Raw genomic sequence first — 22443 nt, forward strand, 5'->3', positions numbered from 1 at the left:
ACGAAGAGAATCACAGAACGGATTCTTTTTGTCTTGCGAGGCACCACTGTAGTTTCTGAGGATCGCTCCATAACCCGAGCTCCTTAATAATAGAATTGTAGAGTCGGAAGGGACCCTGAGGGTCAACTAGCCCAACCCCCTGCAATGCAGGAAACTTTTGCAATGCTCCCACCTGACTGGGGAGGAGGGCCAGGTGACCCCAGACAACTATATTGCCAAGTTCTATGCCCATTTCCTATCTAATATGACTTGCTGAAATTAAAGTCTCCGTTCCATATTATCCAGGTTGTACAATGCGTTCCTCTTCCAATACAGGTAATTTTACTGATTATTTTTATAAAATTCTGTCTGTGGTGTTGAAATAGAGGAAGGTATCCAGTACAAGTGGGGAAACTGAGAGCAACAAAAGTTCACCTGGACGCTTTGCTAACTTTTTTTTAGAAAAAGATGCCGGTGACTTAACTAATATATCAAAATTGCTTTTAGGTTGCAATCAAATAGTGTGTAAATTTATGAAATAAATAATAAACTCGGGATAACACAGAGCAATAAAGTTTTTATTCATGGCAACTTCCAACAGTAAACAATATATGACATATATCTTTCACAGGTAAATTAGCAATTAGGATTCCAGCTTTATTATTTCTAGACTTGAATTAGTTTTTTTTTAATACGACTTACAAAAGATTTCATTTTGTATCCTAGTTGGCAAAGTGGATAATTTCAAAATGAGTAAAAACATGGTATTTTCAGAATGTGAAATTTCCTTCTGATAATCCTTCAAATAAATATCAGTCAATCATTTTATTTGCTTGTGGGCTAGCAAAGTTTAAACTGTGCTGAAGGTGGCTTACAACATATAAAAAATACATAGCTAAAAACATAACAAAAGTAGTCATAAACAATAAACAAAACATCAAAAAGTACACAACCAAACTGAACAATTGCCACACAAACTGTATGAACCAAAATAAAGATACAAAAAATTAACAGCAACACCCCACCTCCAACAAAACCCTCTAGAGTCTGTTCAGCAGCCTCAGCTTTTGTAGCTGGAGTCAGTCCGGGCCTCGCCCTACCAGGGCAGGTGGAAAAAGGCCTGCAGGGCAGGGAACAAGTCTCCCAGGACTCACAGGCAAGATACCAACAATGTATACAGTCATACCTCATGTTACGTTTGCTTCAGGTTGCGCGTTTTCAGGCTGCGTCCCACAGCGACCTGGAAGTACCAGGAAGGGTTACTTCCGGGTTTCGCCGCTCGCTCATGTGCAAACGTGCAAAATGACGTTATGAGCAGAAGCAGCGAATCGCGACCCGCGCAGACGCGGGTTGCGTTCTTTTCAGGTTGCGAACAGGCCTCCGGGACGGATCCCGTTCGCAACCAGAGGTACTACTATACAATAAAACACTACTTCTGTTGATAAAGGAGGTAGCAATTTCTGTTCACCTATAGTAGATATTCAGAAGAAAATAGTCAATAGCATTGTATCTATAAAAATAAACTTGTGTAATAATGAGGAATAATTACTGTTAGCCTCTGCTAGGGTATTATTTGCTTACAGACAATGCAGTTCATTTTGGTGGAGCTACCTCTGTGGCCTCTCTCAAATGAATGGCGACACTGTAGCATCAGATTCAGAAATTGTGCAGTTTTACCTACAACTTTAACTTCCATTGAGTTAGTGAAGCACTCTTGCATGTCAGAATAAATACTGGGAAGAATCACAGAAGTGTAGAGTTGGGAGGGACGCCAAGGGAACAGAACACTTTATTTCTCTTAATACAGAATATCTCCTGTGTCTTTATTTTGGTGCAAGTGCTTGAAATCTTAGTGACTATACATAACTGAAGCAACAACTAGGAAAAACCCTTCAAAACTGGCAACAGACACTCCAAGTTTGCCTTCTTAATTGCTGAGGAAGGAAGCTGGTTTGTCTGTCAGGCTATCCTGGTGGAATGTGATATTCGTGTTTTCTTAGGAAATAGGCTTTATAAAGTTAATGGCTACATATCATTCTTGATCATTCCAGCTAGCTGACTAGAGTTCACTTGCGTGTTTCATGGGTGATCCGTCAACAGAGCTTGGCTGTCTTGTAGCTCAAAAATAGCCAGCTATGGTCTTTCAAGAAACCATATTTCGTTCTGTCGATTTGTAGCAGCTGGATTTGTGTATCCTGCAACTATGAAGGTATCTTGCAAACACAGCTCAGGACTCTCCAGAAGTTCGGCCAGCATATTAATTTCTCGTGCAATGGACGTTTCATTGGTGACTCCTCTGAAGGCCCTGTGAACAAGCCATTTTAAAATAATATTTTATTCGTTTTAGACTTACAGCAATCCCTTGATTGTAGATTGAAAGTGGGACCATGACATCAACAAGATCCCTGAAGTCACAAACGCTAGAAACTACCCATTTCTCTGTTTATATTATATATGTGCGTGCACACACACATATAAAAAGTGGGCTGGGGAGAGTGTTGAGATTGTTAGAGGCTGAATTCTGCATGCCAGGTATCATTCTCAGTGCTTGTTGATTTTTGTGTTTGTTTCCACACAACTATTTGATACAGATATTCTACACTTATAGTCTAGTGTCCTTCCTCCCATGGGAACCCAGAATAGCAAACATTTCAGTAATGAAAATAGAATTTTAAATAAATTTAGGGTGAGTAGAAGGCAGCTCGCATAACCAATCTTCCCCTCCCCTCCTGCCCCCTCCCATAAAAAGCTCCTCCAAAGGGTCTGGGCAACCAGCTTTGACCCACTGGAGAGGCTTTTGAGTGGGGCTGGGGGGGTAGCAAGGGGTTGCAGGGAAGAAGAGGGAGAAAGAATTAGTTGAGTGAGTGATTTCCAGACTGAGATTTTAGTTGGTGTGTGTGTTGGTAGTTATAGTTAAGCTGCTTTAGAAGCCCAATACCAGGATACAAATGTGCTTAAACAAACATAGCCTGCTTTTTCATCAACTTAAAGAAATATCCAGAAAGCACTGTGTAGCTGGAGCCAAGATACCTGACAAGGTCTCAACACTTGCTTGGTTTTGTCTCAGACTGCTCCTTGCTTAATTAAAATTAAATAGTTACCTATAATCGCACATTTGCCTGGTTTGTCACACTAAGCCAAACTAGGCTTACTGAGAGTTCCCAGAGGTGAGGTCAAAAGGGGCTTAGCTCCTTTCCAGGTGCGAGAAAAAAACATGGTTACAGCTCATGGTTAGTGAGCAGAGTTTCACCATGTGACCAGTTCAGACAACATGCAAAGCCTTGGTTTGGCATGACGTGCAAACCTTCATGATCATTTTATTTCTAACAGCAATAACCTCCCACCCCAGCGACTCCTAAACAACACTCCAGCTCAAGATTCTGTTCAGCAGCCTCAGCTTTTGCTGCAGTTGGAGTCAGTCCGGGCCCTGCCCTCTCAGGCCAGGTGAAAAAAGACCAGCAAGGCAGGGAGCAGCTGTTGCAGGACTCACAGCCAAGGTTAAGTAGCACAAAGGAACCCTATCACTTTGTATATTTCAAGCTGCAGTTAGGTTTGTAGGACAGTGTGAGCATGAAGGCTTTGCTCAGGCTAATTCCAGCTTGTGTTTGTAGTCTTAAACTGTAAGTACTGTAACTACATGCAAACCAGCTCAATACATTCTTTGCCTAATAAACCATGAATTTATTCAGCCAAGATCGTTAAATCTGAACTGGACTTCATAACTGTAATGACAGAACTCTAAGCAAAAGTAAACATGAAATGCTGAGTATTTGGATGAAAGGATTTTGGTTTTGAATTGTTCAGTGTTTGGAATGAATCCATGGAAAAGAACGTGTCATGATGATGAGATTTTCAGCTAATCAACCCTGGCACTTTTGATAGGCAACTTTTGATTCTTACCTGGCATAAATAATGGTTGGAGGCCACTCTTCAATGACAACATCCGGATCATTGGGTGCAGGTGGCTGTTCTTGCAGCCCACTGGGGAGGTAATATGCTACAGTCACAAATCTTGTGATGCCTGGAGTGCTCTCACTGGTGCGAACTATGGTTGCAATGGGAACAGTCATCCCCAAGTATAGGCCTGAGGAAAGCATATCGTCATTAGTAATTTCCTGACATTACCTGTCAGCTAGTTGTGAAGTTAAATCACATATGCGGAATCAAATTTTGCAGCCTTGGGAAATTTTGCATTTGGGAATTCTCCTTGCAGGATCAAATGGCGCATTTATAAGTAATGTGGTGCAGTCAGAACAAAAGATAGTGTAGTATGTGTGTCTGACAGTTGATTATTTACCTGATGAATTCTGCTGACAAATGTATCTCATAATCTTCATGAATCCTAGGCATATGCTCTGTTCATACTGCTTTTCTTGCACTTTGACGCAAGCCCATTTCGCCTTTTCATAGTGGCGTTTTTCATAAAGAAGATTCCCAAGCTGTAAATTTTCAAAATTGCTGTTATTATTATAATTTATTACCCACATACCACCACCCTAAGGTGAGTTAAATTGTTAAAGGAAGACTAAGGCACACAGGTGGTGGGCCTTCAGGAAAGCTTTTACTTCTACCAGTATTTAACATCCACCACTGTTGTAGACTCTGAGTTTGGCTCTGAAAGGGGTAAATGCATTCAGAAATAATCAATATTTGTGATAGCTGGTTAGGGTAATTCATAACACAGAATTTGTTCATATATACACAGTCTACCTGCCCTCTTGGTCTTTCAGAATGCAGCTAGGCTGAGAAGAACTCATCCAACCCAGGGGTTACCAGACTACAGCTAAGGCTAGGGTACCTTTCTCCATGAGGAAGCGGCAATGGGGAATATTAGCTATAGCTGACCATTACTTCATGCCTTTGAGAGCACTTGTGCATCCATTGACAATGATGACTTGTGAACACCCCTAAACTGAGCATGCAGTCCCTCTGGGAGGGTACAACCCCCTTCCAGAACCCCATCTCACCAATAGCACCTCTGTCATGCTGGGATTTAGCTTAAATTTTAAACATATGAATTATTTAAAGTTGCATTTCTATATTTAATCACATAAGTAAGAAAAAGTGCATTTTTCTCTCTGCAGTAGAGTTAGAACATGTTAGGTAGGGAACATTTTTTTAAAAAAGCACAATTAAAATTGGGAAGGAACAAAGAGAGCTTTTAAAAACTAGTTTTCAGACCACTTTCCATTCACTAAATTTGACTGCTTGTTAGATATACAAAAGTAGAATCCATGCCTGTTTCTCTTCCCACTCTTGCTATAATGCATGAAGGTGTATTTTAATGAAGAGACGATACCTGTTCTTTACGGGCTATCACAACAAATGGAACACTTTCTCTCTCCTGAGGATGGTTATTTCTGGTCAGCTGTTGGATTGGCTCTGCCATATCTGTAAGAATGTGATTAAATCGTTGTTTATAGAAGTAAATATGCCTGATTCACATATGAAAATTCTTACGTGGGTGAGAACACAGGTGGTAAGAATAGAACAGTTTGGAAAAGGCTTACTTCCAAGATACACTGATATTTATTGGACTTAAGAACAACCAGCTAATTTTGTTTTGATGCCAAAGTAAAATTAATTGCAATATTTGCATAACTTTTTTTGACTGGTCTATGTGACTTTTAGAGCCAGTGTGGTGTAGTGGTTAAGAGCGGTTGTCACGTAATCTGGGAAACCGGGTTCGCGTCTCCGCTCCTCCACCTGCAGCTGCTGGGTGACCTTGGGCCAGTCACACTTCTGTGAAGTCTCTCAGCCCCACTCACCTCACAGAGTGTTTGTTGCGGGGGAGGAAGGGAAAGGAGAATGTGAGCCGCTTTGAGACTCCTGAAGGGGAGTGAAAGGTGGGATATCAAATCCAAACTCCTCTTCTTCTTCTTCTTCTTCTTAGTTCAATGTAATGCATTAGCACAGCAAATATGTACAAGACATAGACATTACAGACTGGTGTGGATGACATCTCTGCACAGGACCTTAGTAGTAAGATTGCTCCATTAACTAACCTTTAATTACTATAACCAACTGTGTTGCTAACCAAGCCAACTCCAAACCACTTTTCTATCTCCATTGGGGAGAAGCATGGTTGCTGCCATGTTTGGTTCATATGGCTCTGATTTTTGCTGTGCCATCGAATGCTTAAGAGTGGGCTATGTTACAACCATCACTGAAGCAGTTTGTTGTCACCTTGTGACCTTTCATTGGTGTTTCAATAATTGGGCATGGCTTGGAGGGAGACTACACACACACACACACACACACACACACACACACCATCAGAGGGCTACTGATTGTCCATTAAAGCTTTCATTGTAGGACGACACTTAAGTCATAGGTGTGTTGAGTTATGATAGAATATATTCATCTCTTGAGGCCAAGTGGCTGGACAGTCTTTGCCTTGTGGAAGGTAGTAAACACCTCCCACCCCAAAGTAACTTTGATGCTTATGTCCACTTGCAGTGTGGTAAGCAGGATTTTGCCATTATGTGCTAGAGCATTGGTCTGTTATTTCCCTGTATATATTAGTTCTAGTTTCTCTTCACCGCTACTTTCTGTGATCTTAAGTTGTGATGAGCAGAGTATCCTGCTCCATTGCCATAATTTGATGCGCTTCCGCCACCCCAGACTCCCCTCAGAGCTACTAATGCACCTTTCTGGGTTTCCTTGCAGAGCATTTTTGAAACCTTTGGCCAGCTTCAGCCCTCACTGTAGTTCTGTGATGTCAAACCAATAATAGCATTAAGTGTCAGCCGGGGTGTGTGTACTTAGATGGTTTTCAAAAAGGATTAAACAATTAGTGGGAGATGTATCTGTCAGTGGATATTAATCGTAATAGCCAAGGATGGAGCATTCAATTTCAGGAGCACCAAAGATCACATTTGTAGGTGCTGGGGGCAATGATCATCTCTGGGGAGGGGCTTAGAGCATCTGTTTTGTGTGCAGAAAGTTCAATCCCAGGCGGCTTCTCCAACTGAAAGGATCAGGGGGAAGGTGATGTGGAAGACCTTTCTTTCCCCTAAGACCACGGAGAGCTGCTGCCAGCCACAGTAGATCATATTAGCTTGGGCAAATAGCATGAGGTGTTCCTCCTACAGAGCTGGGCAGGGCATCACCCGTTGTAGGCAGATTACTTGGCTAAACTGGGTGGTTCTCTTACTCAGCAAGGCAATTCCTACTGCAGACTTGCAGGGTAACATTGGCCAGTGCACAGTCCTACACAAAACCACTTTGGCACATCATCTCTCCTCACCCTTCCATCAAATGAACTCTCTGGAAACTCCGTGGTGGGAGGAACTAATTTCATGGCTTGGAAACACGCTGAGTGACAAACATAAATGAGCAGGTGGCAAAAGGTGCCCATCCTGTTGTAATTGCAAGAAGAGCCTGCTGAATTGGGCGGATGGCCCATCTATCCAGCATTTCACAGTGGCCAAACCGAGGCCTGTGGGGAACCCACAATTGGGATTTGAGCACATGAGCCCCACTCTCCCCTCCTGTGGCCTCCGCCAGCTGACATTCAGAACTGCTGCTAGTAGCCAGCCTAGCCCTCTCCTCTCCCATGAATTTGCCTAATCCTCATTTCTTTCCATCCAAGTTGGTGGCCCGCCCTATGTCCTATGGGAGGGAGTTCCACGCTGCAACTCTGTGTGCTCGTTTATCGGAACCGAATCTTCCTACATTCAGCTTCATTGGATGCCCACGAATTATACTGTACGGAGAGAGGGAGGAAAACTTTCCTCTCTGTCCACGCTCTCCTTGCCTAGTTTTGTAGGCTTCTCTCACTTGCCTTTTCTCCAAACTACCCCCCCCCCCCAAATGCTGCCGCTTTTCCTCAGGGCACCGGCTCCATCCCCTTGCTTAGATTCCCCCCACCAAAGCTGAAAGCAGCCTTAACTTCCCCCTGATCGTGAATGGGAAACAGCTGGCGAAGACGGCGGCCTGCCAGGGAAGGGATCCCTTCCTAACGCTCCTGCGCCCCGGAGCCCGTTCCTTGCAAGAGCTCCCTGTCTCCCTGTCCCTCGGATGCCGTGCGCCTTTGGAGACGCGGAGCAGGCGCTTGCCGGGGAGCAGCTCCCCCCGCTTCGCAAGCTAATCCTTTTAAAACCGAAAGCCCCTGAAAGCTCTGGCGAGAGGCTGAGCCGGAGCGCCTTTTGCCCCGTCCCGGCGAGAGCGCGCTGCCCCTTGCTTACCCCTGGGCACGTCCACGCGGTGCCCGCGGCCCACGCTCTGCCAGTAGCTCAGCAGGCGCTCCTGCTCCTGCTCGTCGCCGGCGTTGTCCTCCAGGCTGCTGCCGTACGCCGAGTCCGGGCAGCCGGCCGCCCCCGCCGCCGCCTCCTCCGCCTCGTCCCCGCCGGCCGCCCCGGCCCTCTCCAGCTCCTCCAGCGTGATGGCGCCCGGGGGGGCCGGGTCGCCGCCGCCGCTCAGGCGGCAAGTGCGCGCTTCGCTCTCCATGGCCGGCTGGATGGCGCGGAGGCGGCGCTTGCTCTCTTAAGCTGCCCGGCCCAGCGGAGGGGAGGGGAGGGGGCCTGTCCGCCCGGGCGGCCGCGGCGACGCCCTCCAGGCACACGTCGGACTCGGGAGGAGCCTGCGGCCCCCAGCCCCGCTCCCCAGGGAATCAGGGGGTCGGCACTCCCTTCCCCGGGACCCAGGGGCTCCCAGGAAGGAAAGGGTGGTCTCCTTCCTCCGCCACCACCAGCCTACCTCGCAAGGTCCTTGGGGCGATGGAATGGAGAAGGGGAAAAAGTGCGTGCAGCGCCTCGGAGGAAAATGCCATAAATGAAGCCCCCCCTTCCCGTGTGCATTGCAGTCGGGGCTTGGACGGCGAGCCTTTGTTCGTGGCTGTCCCGTGAAAGGGAGAGAGGCAGCAGGGTCAGCCGCCCAGGGCCCGGTCAGCAGACCCAAGCATGGCACCTTGAGCTCCTTGGAGGAAAAAGCGAGATAGAAATGAAATAAATATAAATAAATAATAAAGGCAATGAAAGGAAGCAGGGGTGTGTGTGCTCAGAGTACTTCTTATCCCCCATTTCCTGTTGGCTGCCTTGCTTTCTGCTTTGCTTTGCTTCTCCCTAGGTGGAGTAGAGGGCATTCCTTTGACAGAAGGAAGCTCCTCTGTTATTTTTGAAAGCCTCCCTTTCTTTGTGGGGTCATAGGAGGCAGTGGACTGACTGGCTGGAGCCTCTTGCCCTGTCCCTGTCCAGGATTAAAGACGGGGGTTGGTGATGGTCCTTCGCAAAGTTTCCCTTTAAATGCAAATAATTTGAGGCAGAGTGGTGTAGTGATTAGAGTGGTTAGGCCTAGGAGATTAGGGTGCACATCCCCACTCAGCCAAGATATGCATTTTTCTAGGGATTTGACAGTTCCTTCATTTCCCTCCAAAGCAGAGATGCCTCTTTCTAATGTTGTTGTTAGAATTTATATACCGCCCTATACCCAGAGGTCTCAGGGCGAACAGAATATTGGGTTTCTGAGTGTGATGCTTTATAGGAAAGTGGTACTTAGCAGCTCTTCCCTCTTTGTTCCCCTCTGCACAAACTCTGGAAAGAGAAAGCCAGGCAAGTTGGAGGGAGCAGAAACAAAAATAGTCCATGTTGCCGTATCAGACTGACAAGTAGATCCTCAGTCTGTTTTGCAATGTGTCAACATGTGTGTGCTGCTCTGAAATTGACATGGCATCCTGCCATCTTGACTCATCAACATAGTGGAGGAGGCTGCTGGCATTTGGAGGCTGCCAAGCTGAACTTGATCACACAGGGAGCTGACTCAGTTATCTGCACTGTGCAACTGGACTTCTTCTCAGCCTCAGCTTCCAGGGAGGGGAAAAAGGAGGATGCTTCACAGTTTGAAGGTGTAAAAGGATGTAACCAGTGTTGACTTGCCCTGTTTTTCCTTGTGTGGCTGCCATGGAAGAAAGGACATCCTTTAGCCTGAGGGCACCATCATTCACCTGTTACCGTGACTGCAAGTTGGAGTCATACTCATAATTCCCCCAGTTCTGCGTGCTCAACCTTTTCAGTCAAAAACCATCAACTGGTTGGTTGTAAATGAACAAATATATTCATAGCTGGTACAGTGGTACCTCAGGTTACAGACGCTTCAGGTTACAGACTCCACTAGCCCAGAAATAGTACCTTGGGTTAAGAACTTTACCTCAGGATGAGAACAGAAATCGTGCACCAGTGGTGTGGCGGCAGCAGGAGGCCCCATTAGCCAAAGTGGTGCTGCTTCAGGTTAAGAACAGTTTCAGGTTAAGAACGGACCTCCAGAACGAATTAAGTTCTTAACCTGAGGTACCACTGTACCTGAATAGCTGTTTTTAGAATAGTAATTCAATAGTACAGGGAACTTGGCCTTGAATAAGTCCTGCACAGCGGACTTCCGGAGGCGGCGCGAAACGAGTAATGGCGGTCCTCTTTGCGCAGCGAAGAGGGGCTCCGCAGAAAAGGGTCGTTCGCTACGGCAAAGCGACGACCCATTAAGTTAAACCACGAGCAGAGTGAGCTCGTGGCCGTGGGATCCGGCGGGCACCCAGAGCGACCCCCAAAACGAAGAAGGGACCCCGTAAGGGGCTCCGGAAGCGCGGAGGGGAAGCGGTGCTGTGGATTCATCGCTCTTTCTGCGGGAGTGAAGCCGCGCGGCTGTTACGGATGAGCGCCGACCTTTCTTCCTTTACATTGGATTACAAATCAACTACTCGTGAGTAAGATTTATTTGAGATTGGATTACAAATTGATGAATTCGGCTGAAAGCGGGAGACGAGAAAAAGGAAGTCCGTCTCCCGGTGGTGCTTAGTGATCAAAGGCAAAGGAACTGACAAGCTGGAAGCAGTACAAAAGGGTTTTCAAAGGAGAGACAGCATACGTCTAGAGAAGTCGGAAACTGAAGGGAAAGGCAAGTTATCTTTATTTTCTTGCTAGTGTGTTTACTTTGTTTGGGGATTTTCTCCTCTGCTGGACTTTTAAAAACTTTAAAGACTTGAAAACCCCTAGTCCCGGACTTGCAGCGGGCAAAAGGATGTTTTGCGGATACACTTACAAAACTGAAACGGATACTTAGAGGCATTATTGGTGGATACAATTAAGCAACTGTATTTTGCACCTTTTAAGAAACTATTGTGGCAATATTGAGAGGGCTCTGACAGAGGGAAAAGGTCTTCTCTAAGGACTATGGTTAATTTATTTAACTGCAGGAACTTTAATGGCGACTGAAACTTTGTTTCTTCTTTCATGAACTGAACAATACTCCCTCTAGTGGAGTTTGGGATTTACAATTTCCTGAGAACCAACTTTGTTTTGTCTCTCTGGGGTCTGGCTATTCACTCTGAGGCCTGTCTTTCCCATGGAACTTTTGACAGTTTGACCTTGAATCCAAAGACAGGTGCGGAATGAGCGACCGAGTAAAAACAAGAGCTGCGTCGAAAGCAGGGAAAGGCAAATTGGTACAAACAACTTTGGTTTCCCAGGCTCGCAGATCTTCAGTCCCTGCGGTCCTACAGGCTGTACCATTACCAACAACCCCAGCTGAAGAAGCTGAACAGTTAACAAGTGAAGATATGGCAGCTGGGGGATCTAACACTCTTTTAGAGGAAATGTTACAACAATTTGCAATTTTGAATAAAAAAGTGGATGATCAAACTGCAAAAATTGACTTAGCCACATCTTCAATTACCAAACTTTCTGAACAGGTGGCTAAGCATTCACAAGATATTGGAAATCTAAAGGACGCTGCATCTGAAAATCGAAAATTGGCCGAGGCTGCGAATGAAAAAGCAGAAGCAGCAACTAAAGAAGTGGAGGAACTGAAAGGAGAGGTAAGGCCGCTCCATAAACATATTACTGACCAGCAGGCCTACCTGTCTTTGGTGGAACTGCGAAACAGGGAAAATAATTTGAGATTACGCTCTATCCCAGAGATTGAGAAAGAGGACTTGATTGGCTTCTTAACAGCAGAATTCTCTAAATTCTGGGGTATAAACGAAGATACAGACTTTAAAATAACAACTGCATTCAGATTGGGAAGGGCTGCTGGGAAGGACAGACCTAGAGACTGTTTGATTATCTTAAGGACTAAGCAGGAGAGAGACAAGCTACTTGACCTACATTTTAACAAAGCACTTGAGATCCAGGACAGAAGAGCACAAATCTACAAGGATATTCCTAAACAATTACTGGATCTCAGATCTAACTACACTGACCTAGCTGGACTTTTGAGAGGTAACGGAATACCATACAGGTGGGAGTTTCCACAAGGCCTCTCATTCAAATACAAAGGAAAGAAGATAAAAATCAAAACGAAAGAGGACAGCCAGAAGTTCTTACACGACCACGGAGAAGACCTGCAGAAAGGAGTGGTAGCTATTTGGCCACCACCAGAGTCTGGAAAAGAGTTACCATCCTCGGATTTGGACAAAAAAGAAGACGCCCAATAAGAGTAACAACAGATTGATACAGGATGTCTCTGCAGCTGTATAGTTGGAACATTAATGGCGCGAACTCCCCAGAAAAACGCAAAAGGATCTTCCATATTTTAAAGAAAGAGAATTTGGACATAATTTGCTTGCAAGAAACCCATGTGACCAGGCTGCACAGGAAGGTGTTAATAAATAAAAGATTAGGCCAAGAATTCATCTCATCAGATAGAGTTAAGAAGAGAGGCGTGGTGATCTACGCTAAGGAGAATTTATCACCAAAATTTTTGTTTAAAGATGAACAAGGAAGAATCCTGGCTATTGAAATATCGACTCAAGGAGAGAAAGTTCTGATATTAGGAATTTATGCACCAAATGAGGGGAAATCAGAATTTTATAAGAAGCTGCATGAGACACTACTGGACTATCTGGACTATTCCAACATCATTATGATGGGAGATATGAATGGGGTCGTCTCTACTTTTATGGATAAGTCACAGAATCAGAATCTGACCAAAGACGGAAGACTACCAAAAACTTTTTTTGAACTAACTGACAATATGGACCTAACTGATTTATGGAGGACGAGAAACCCCCTAGGTAAAGAAGGAACTTTCTTTTCTGAGGCCCACCTGTCATGGACAAGAATCGACCAAATCTGGGCAACTAGAGGGCTGGCACCTAAGACTACAAAAATAGAAATCTGCCCAAAGACTTGCTCCGACCATAACGCTTTGAAAATGGAAATGAGATTTACTACTGCCGATTCCTTCAGATGGAAAATGAATGACAACCTGTTAAGAGATCAAGAGATTGTAAAGAAGTCCCAAAAAGTCTTAAAGGACTACTTTGAAATTAACTTGAATACCTCGGTGGAAAAAAGAATAATCTGGGACGCAAGCAAAGCTGTCATGAGAGGGTTCCTGATACAACAGAATACGATCAAGAAAAAACTTTGGAATGGTAAAAAGGACAAGATATTGGAGAAGATAAGAGATGGAGAGAAAAAATTAAGATTGAATCCAAAATCAAAAGAGACTTTAAGAGAAATCAAATTTCACCAGTCACAATATGCGAAATTGATTAACCAAGAAGTGGAATGGAAAATCAAACAAATGAAACAAAGATCTTTTGAATCTGCGAATAAATGTGGGAAACTGCTAGCTTGGCAGTTGAAAAAGAGACAAAAATTAAATTATGTCACCAACTTAGAAGTTGAAGGGAAAAACATTCAGAAACCGGGAGAAATTAGAAAGTGTTTCCAGAAATATTTTAAAAAACTGTATACACAAGAATCCGAGGAAGCAACTGAGATAGAACAATTTTTGAAAGACAACGGCCTACCAAAACTATCTCAAGAGAAGAGATCAATCTTGAATTGTAAAATAACACAACAGGAAATCGAGGATGCCATTCAGAATATGCAACTAGGCAAATCTCCAGGCCCTGATGGACTCACCTCCAAGTACTACAGGATGTTAAAAGACTATTTGACACAACCACTAATGGAGGTTTGCAACCAGATTATGGGGGGAGGGAGGGCACCAGATACGTGGAAAGAAGCATTCATCACACTGATACCTAAAGTGGAAACTGAAAAGACTCAACTTAAGAACTACCGCCCCATCTCACTCCTAAACGTGGATTACAAAATATTTGCGGATGTTTTGGCTAACAGATTTAAAAAAGTATTAAATGAAGTAATCCATAAGGACCAAGCAGGCTTTCTCCCAGGTAGACATTTGTTTGATAACACCAGGAATATTATCGATATTCTGGAACTTTTACAAACAAATATTAACACCAAAGCAGTGTTAATTTTTATTGATGCGGAGAAGGCCTTTGACAACATTTCTTGGAAATTTATGAAGAAAAACTTGGAAGGGATGGGAGTGGGAAGGGGGTTTGAGAATGGAATAGAGGCAATCTATTCAGAACAAAAAGCTAAGTTGATAGTGAACAATGTGGTGACAGAAGAACTTCATATTGAAAAAGGAACACGCCAGGGGTGCCCCCTATCCCCTTTATTGTTTATTTCAGTCCTGGAGGTTTTGCTGAATATGATAAGGGAGGATCGGCAGGTACAAGGAATACGGGTCGGAGTGAAACAATATAAACTGAAAGCATTTGCAGATGACCTGGTTTTAACATTACAGGAGCCAGAACCTAGTACAAAAAGAGTATTGGAATTGATTCAGAAATTTGGTCGGGTGGCGGGTTTTAAGCTGAACAAACAAAAAACTAAGGTGTTAGGGAAAAACTTGACAGTTACTGAAACAGAGGGGTTTCAGAAGGAAACAGAACTAAACATTGTTAAAAAAGTGAAATACCTGGGGGTCAATCTGTCTTCTAAGAATTTGAATCTATTTAAAGATAACTATGAAAAATGTTGGTCAGAAGTCAAAAAAGATCTAGAAATTTGGTCAAGATTGAAACTATCCTTGTTAGGCCGAATTGCAGCTATAAAAATGAACGTTTTGCCAAAGATGTTGTTTTTGTTTCAAGCCTTGCAGATCGTGGACAGAGTGGAATGTTTTGGAAAGTGGCAGAGGGATATTTCTAGGTTTGTCTGGCAGGGCAAAAAGCCCCGAATAAAGTTTAAAATACTAACCGATGCAAAGGAGAGAGGGGGGTTTGCCCTGCCAGACTTAAGGTTATATTATGAAGCTGCGGCCTTCTGCTGGATGAAAGATTGGATTTTATTGGAAAACACTGATGTCCTAGATCTGGAAGGCTTCAATAATTCGTTAGTGTCAGGGCTGCCACCCAGTCCCAGCTCACATAGGACCAAGTCCGCCAGCGTTCACTTTATAAGAGTCTTTATTAAGTTACAGGTTTCATTTCCGAACTGCAGCGTGCAGCTCTACACCTTCTGCCCTAGGTCGGCGAAGACCCGTCTGAGTCCCCGCCTCTTGCACACCAGCTTAATACCCTAGCCTTGCTCCACCTCCTTCGCCTCTCCCTACGTCTCTGGGTCCTTCTGCCCCCCTGGGCCTCCTCCCTTCTACTCTCCTCTGACGCTGACCCCCCTGATCCTTCTGCCTCCTTGCGGCGGGCTTTAGGACCTGGCTCACTCTCCGGGCTGCTTACTGCTCCAGCTTCCGCTGCATTTGAACTTGGCGCGCGCGCCCAACTCTCTACTTTCCTCTTAACCGTTGCCTCGCTCTCTGAGGAGGGCGTGACCACCCCTGACTCGTGCCCTCCCTCCTGCTGACAGCCTCCGGAACCCGATGCCTGGCTACCTTCCTCCCTGCTGCTCTCAGTCTTGAGCGTGGGTCCCGACTTCCAGCTGCTGCCGCTCTCAGTTATGAGCGTGGGTCCCGACTTCCAGCTGCTGCTCTCTGAATCTCCTCTGTTCCCTTCCTCCTGGGGTGTCCCCCCGGATCCCCCCCTTGCTCTGCTCACTGGGGCTCCCTTTTGGGAGTCCTCTGACTCACTGCTTAGGCTTGGAGATCTCGGGTCGTCATCATCACTCATTTTCCCTTCGGATTCCTCCCCCTCGCTCTCTGCTTCCTCCCTTCTCTGCGTCTCTGCTCCTGAACCCCTGACATCCATCCCCCCCTCGAAGCCCCCCTTTCCCCCCTCCCCGCTTTCAGGTGTGGGTGCTGGGTGCTCCATCATCACGGGAGGGAATGCCGGATACAGTTCGCTCCCCGTGGTTGGCCGCCAACTGAAGACCTCCGAGTCTTCCTCCTCGCGGTCGCCGACGTTGACCTGTTCCGCTTCCATCTCTGTACCGCCGTGCTCGAACCCAAGGTCCTCCCCGAACACGTCCATGTCAGTCTCTGCGTCGGTCGCTCGACCTGGCATCTCCAGCCACTTCCGGCGCCATTGCTCCTCCGGTCGATCGTCCCACCAATACGAGGTGTCTGACGCCGAACCCGCCGGCGATCCTTCTGGGGAACGGGTGCTCAGTGCGGGTTCCCCGTCCGAGTCGAATCCATGGAACGTGCTGGAAGAAAGTGTGGGCGTGAACAGCCAGTCGTCGAAGAAGCTCGCTGGCATGGGTCTGTGTGGGAAAAGGGCATGAAACTCGTCCTTGAGCAGGGGTTCCTCCAAAGCGTAGTCTGGCACCCAGCTATTGGCGCTGGCCCGGGTGCCCTCTCTGGCTAGGAGGTATTCGACTCCCTCTTCCCCCCATCTGGAGTCCAAAATCTCCGTGACCTCGTTGATGGGGTCTTGCTGCGTCACCCCTCGCGTCTCCGTCCGCTCCCGGAACGGACTCGGTGCCGTCCCTGGCTCCTGGAATCTGTGAGGTGCCTTGTAGGGAGTGAGCACCGACCTGTGGAACACCGGATGCATTCTGGAACCCTCCGGCAGCGCCAGTCGGAAGGCTACCGGGTTGATCTGTGCTTCGACTTGGTACGGACCAATTTGCTTGTGCCCCAACTTCTTCTTGGCTAGTGACCTGGTCGGCACTGCGTGGGCTGCCACCCAGTCCCAGCTCACATAGGACCAAGTCCGCCAGCGTTCACTTTATAAGAGTCTTTATTAAGTTACAGGTTTCATTTCCGAACTGCAGCGTGCAGCTCTACACCTTCTGCCCTAGGTCGGCGAAGACCCGTCTGAGTCCCCGCCTCTTGCACACCAGCTTAATACCCTAGCCTTGCTCCACCTCCTTCGCCTCTCCCTACGTCTCTGGGTCCTTCTGCCCCCCTGGGCCTCCTCCCTTCTACTCTCCTCTGACGCTGACCCCCCTGATCCTTCTGCCTCCTTGCGGCGGGCTTTAGGACCTGGCTCACTCTCCGGGCTGCTTACTGCTCCAGCTTCCGCTGCATTTGAACTTGGCGCGCGCGCCCAACTCTCTACTTTCCTCTTAACCGTTGCCTCGCTCTCTGAGGAGGGCGTGACCACCCCTGACTCGTGCCCTCCCTCCTGCTGACAGCCTCCGGAACCCGATGCCTGGCTACCTTCCTCCCTGCTGCTCTCAGTCTTGAGCGTGGGTCCCGACTTCCAGCTGCTGCCGCTCTCAGTTATGAGCGTGGGTCCCGACTTCCAGCTGCTGCTCTCTGAATCTCCTCTGTTCCCTTCCTCCTGGGGTGTCCCCCCGGATCCCCCCCTTGCTCTGCTCACTGGGGCTCCCTTTTGGGAGTCCTCTGACTCACTGCTTAGGCTTGGAGATCTCGGGTCGTCATCATCACTCATTTTCCCTTCGGATTCCTCCCCCTCGCTCTCTGCTTCCTCCCTTCTCTGCGTCTCTGCTCCTGAACCCCTGACAGTTAGGTTGGCATGCGTATTTGTGGTATGACAAGGGGAAAACACATGGAATGTTTAAAAACCATATTGTCAGAAAAGCAATATATATGGTCTGGAAAAAATGCAAAGACTTATTGGAAAGTAAAACTCCGAGGTGGATTTCACCAATAGATGCCAAAGCTCGGAAAGCACCCAATATGGAGGCATACTGGCCGAAATATTGGGAAATAATAGAAAACATTGGAGGTAATTGGAGGTTGCAGAGCTTTGAAAAATTAAAGGATAAGGTGCAAAATTGGCTACACTATTGTCAGAGCTGCTACCAGGTCCCAGCTCACATAGGACCACGCCACACAGCGTCCACTTTAAAAGAGTCTTTATTGAGTTACAGGTTTCATTTCCGAACTGCAGCGTGCAGCTCTACACCTTCTGCTCTAGGTCGGCGAAGACCCGTCTGAGTCCCCGCCTCTTGCACACCAGCTTAATACCCTAGCCTTGCTCCACCTCCTTCGCCTCTCCCTACGTCTCTGGGTCCTTCTGCCCCCCTGGGCCTCCTCCCTTCTACTCTCCTCTGACGCTGACCCCCCTGATCCTTCTGCCTCCTTGCGGCGGGCTTTAGGACCTGGCTCACTCTCCGGGCTGCTTACTGCTCCAGCTTCCGCTGCATTTGAACTTGGCGCGCGCGCCCAACTCTCTACTTTCCTCTTAACCGTTGCCTCGCTCTCTGAGGAGGGCGTGACCACCCCTGACTCGTGCCCTCCCTCCTGCTGACAGCCTCCGGAACCCGATGCCTGGCTACCTTCCTCCCTGCTGCTCTCAGTGTTGAGCGTGGGTCCCGACTTCCAGCTGCTGCCGCCCTCAGTTATTAGCGTGGGTCCCGACTTCCAGCTGCTGCTCTCTGAATCTCCTCTGTTCCCTTCCTCCTGGGGTGTCCCCCCGGATCCCCCCCTTGCTCTGCTCACTGGGGCTCCCTTTTGGGAGTCCTCTGACTCACTGCTTAGGCTTGGAGATCTCGGGTCGTCATCATCACTCATTCTCCCTTCGGCTTCCTCCCCCTCGCTCTCTGTTTCCACCCTTCTCTGCGTCTCTGCTTCTGAACCCCTGACATCCATCCCCCCCTCGAAGCCCCCCCTTCCCCCCTCCCCGCTGTCAGGTGTGGGTGCTGGGCGCTCCATCATCATGGGAGGGAATGCTGGATACAGGTCGCTCCCCGTGGGTGGCCGCCAACTGAAGACCTCCGAGTCTTCCCCCTCGCGGTCGTCGACGTTGACTTGTTGCTCTTCCATCTCTGTACCGCCGTGCTCGAACCCGAGGTCCTCCCCGAACACGTCCATGTCAGTCTCTGCGTCGGTCGCTCGACCTGGCATCTCCAGCCACTTCCTGCGCCATCGCTCCTCCGGTCGATCGTCCCACCAATACGAGTTGCCTGATGCCGAACCTGCCGGTGAACCTTCTGGGGAACGGGCGCTCCGTGCGGGTTCCCCTTCTGAGTCGAATCCATGGAACGTGCTGGAAGAAAGTGTGGGTGTGAACAACCAGTCGTCGAAGAAGCTCGCTGGCATGGGTTTGTGTGGGAAGAGGGCATGAAACTCGTCCTTGAGCAGGGGTTCCTCCAAAGCGTAGTCTGGTACCCAGCTATTGGCGCTGGCCCGGGTGCCCTCTCTGGCTAAGAGGTATTCGACTCCCTCTTCCCCCCATCTGGAGTCCAAAATCTCCGTGACCTCGTTGATGTGGTCCTGGTGCTTCACCTCCCGCGTCTCCTTCCGTTCCCGGAGCGGACTTGGCGCCGTCCCTGGCTCCTGGAACCTGTGAGGTGCCTTGTAGGGAGTGAGCACCGACCTGTGGAACACCGGATGCATTCTGGAACCCTCCGGCAGCGCCAGTCGGAAGGCTACCGGGTTGATCTGCGCTTCGACTTGGTACGGACCGATCTGCTTGTGCCCCAACTTCTTCTTGGCAAGCGACCTGGTCGGCACTGCGTGGGCTGCCAACCAGACCCAGTCTCCCACTTGGATCACTTCGCCAACCCGCCTGTGCTTGTCAGCTTGCACCTTGTAGGCGTGCTTAGCTAGCTCCAGCTGCCGTCTGAGTTGATCGTGGACCGCCTGCAGCTCTGACGCGAACGCGTCCGCCGTCTGTGGTTCTCCTTCCCCCACTCTCTCCAGTCCCGGGAAGGTTCTGGGATTCCTCCCATTGTTGGCAAAGAACGGCGTCACTCCTGTGGACACGTGCTTCGTGTTGTTGTAAGCGAACTCGGCTAGCGGCAGGTAATCCACCCACGTCGCAGGCTGTTGATTGGCATAGCATCTCAGGTACTGCTGCATGATGGCATTGACCCTCTCTGCTTGCCCGTTGGTCTGCGGGTGTCTTGCTGATGCCAGATTGACCTTGACATTTAGAAAACCCATCAGCTTCTGCCAGAAAGACGAGATGAACTGGCGTCCGCGGTCGGACAGGATAGACCGTGGCAGGCCATGCACTTTGAACACGTGATCTATGAACAGTTTGGCGGTTTGTTCCGCCGTGGCCACCTTCGCACACGGAATGAAATGCGCCATCTTGGTGAACAAGTCCACCACCACTAGCACAGCTGTCTTGCCTCTCGAGTTGGGTAAATCCGTCACAAAGTCCAGGGCCACCCTCTCCCACGGTTCAAACGGTGTTTGCAGCGGTTCTAACAGTCCCGCCGGTGGTCTGTGTACCGGCTTGGCCCTCTGGCAGGTGTCGCACCTCGCGACGTAGTCCGCGACCTCTCCTCTCAGCCTGGGCCACCAGAAGTCTCTCGCGACTAATTCCATCGTTTTCTCTGTGCCAAAGTGACCGGCCGTGGGTGCGTCGTGCAACTGTTGCAGTACCTTGGCGCGAAGGTCGTCTCCTGGTACATAGACAGCCCCTTTGCGTAGGAGCAAGCCGTCCCGCACCTGGAACTCGTCCGTGGTAGCCGTGCCTCTGAGCAGTTCCGCCATCTTGTCTTGCGCGAATGAGTCGTCCCGCAATGCACGTCGCACCGCATCCAGGTCTACTGTAGCTGAGGCACACGCCCACGCCGTCGGTGCGAAGATGTGCATGGCCGCCGCTGGCGTCACCTCTTCTAGGTATTGCGGTTTTCGGGACAGTGCATCCGCCATGATGTTGGTGTCGCCTGGGACGTACTCTATTCGGAAATTGAAGTCAGCAAAGAACTCCGCCCAACGTATCTGCCTCTGGTTCAGGAACTGAGCCGTGCGCCAGTGCTCCAGATTCTTGTGGTCCGTGCAGACCTGCACCGTGTGCTTGGCGCCGATTAGGAAGTGCCTCCACGCCTTGAAAGCTGCATGAATGGCCAGCAACTCCCTGTCCCAGATGGTGTAGTTCTGCTCCGACTTGCTGAGCTTTCTGGAGTAGAACGCTCCCGGCCGCCACACCCCCTGCGGGTCTCGCTGCAGCAGGACCGCTCCCACGGCTCTGTCTGACGCGTCTGTCTCTACCCTCAACGGTTTACTGGGGTCGATATGCAGCAGTTGCTTCTCCGATGCGAAGAGATGCTTGAGCGCTTGAAAGGACTGTTCCGCCTGCTCCGTCCAGATGAATTTCTTTTTTTTGGAGCTGAGCGTGTCCGTAATTGCTGCCGTCTGCATCGCGAACCCCTTGATAAACTTGCGATAGAAGTTGGCGAAGCCGACAAACCGCTGGACCTCCTTCCGGTTGCGCGGGCTTTTCCAATCCAATACCGCACGAACCTTGGTGCTGTCCATGGCTATCCCCTTGTCCGACAACTTGTATCCCAGGAAATCCACCTCCGTCGTGTCGAACTGGCACTTCTCCAGCTTGGCGTACAGTCTATGTTGTTGCAACCTGCTGAGCACCTCCCTCACGTCTCGGTCGTGAGCTTGCTGCGAGTCAGAGAAAATCAGGATGTCATCCAGGAAGCAGACGCATGTCTTGTAGAGGAGTCCCTCCAACACGTGATGCATAAAAGCTTGAAAACAGTGAGAGCCATTTTGTAATCCAAAGGGCATAACTCTGTATTCGTAGGTGCCCAGCGGTGTGAACATGGCCGTCTTCCACTCATCGCCCTCCCGCATGCGGATGAGATTGTACGCCCCTCGCAGGTCCAACTTGGTGAACACGCGTCCCTTGCGCACCGTCGCGAGGAGGTCGTCAATCCTGGGCATGGGGTAATCAGACGGTTTGGTCATCTGGTTCAAAAGGCGGTAGTCCACAACCAGTCTTTTTTGGGGCGTGTCTTTCTTTTTCACGAAGAAAACGGGACTGCCCCCCACTGCCTTGGACTCTCTGATGAAGCCACGCTCCAGATTATGCTCGATGAACTGTTTGAGTTCCTGCATTTCATCTTCAGACATGGAGTATAGCCGCCCCTTCGGCAGCGTCGCCCCCGGTAGGAGGTCAATCTTGCAGTCATATGGCCGGTGAGGGGGTAGCTTGTCCGCCTCCTTCTCGCAGAAGACCTCCAAAAAGCTCGCGTATTTGTGGGGGACCGCTTGCAACGTTCCCAACTGCAGTTGTGATTCCTCCTCCTCTCCCTCCCGTCGGGGCAGGATGCAGTGTTCTGCGCAATAAGAGGAGCCGAAGATCAGTTGTCTCTGGTACCAAGCCAGTGTCGGACTGTGCCTGTCCAGCCAACTCATGCCCAACACAATGGGCGTGTCCGACAGTTGGGTGACATTAAAACTGATGACTTCCCTGTGGTTGCCAAGGCGCATCACCATCGGTGGCGTCTGCTTCACCACCTGCCCCCCTAGCAACTCTCTGCCATCCACTGTGACGACTTGCAGGGGCAGAGTGGCAGGCAATAGCTGTATAGCGTGCTGCTCCACAAAGCTCTGCGCTATAAAGTCTGCGTTGCTTCCAGAATCCACAGAAAG

General features: G+C 48.8%; 2 protein-coding genes across 2 annotated transcripts in view; one reads left to right on the forward strand and one right to left on the reverse strand.

Annotated features, from left to right (window-relative positions):
* Positions 1–22443, forward strand: part of FANCM (FA complementation group M) — a 76832-nt gene that overhangs the window by 5299 nt on the left and 49090 nt on the right. The window lies entirely within an intron of this gene.
* On the reverse strand, positions 537–8465 carry LOC309536254 (heme-binding protein 1-like). The gene is made up of 5 exons (XM_082230289.1): positions 8169–8465; positions 5279–5370; positions 4277–4418; positions 3880–4063; positions 537–2284 (listed from the first exon to the last, which is right to left on the reverse strand). The coding sequence occupies exons 1-5, from the start codon at positions 8428–8430 to the stop codon at positions 2113–2115; spliced, it is 852 nt and encodes a 283-aa protein (XP_082086415.1). The 5' UTR covers positions 8431–8465; the 3' UTR covers positions 537–2112.

This window comes from Podarcis vaucheri (assembly GCF_965113315.1).
Source record: "Podarcis vaucheri genome assembly, chromosome: 1".
Lineage (NCBI taxonomy): Eukaryota > Metazoa > Chordata > Lepidosauria > Squamata > Lacertidae > Podarcis > Podarcis vaucheri.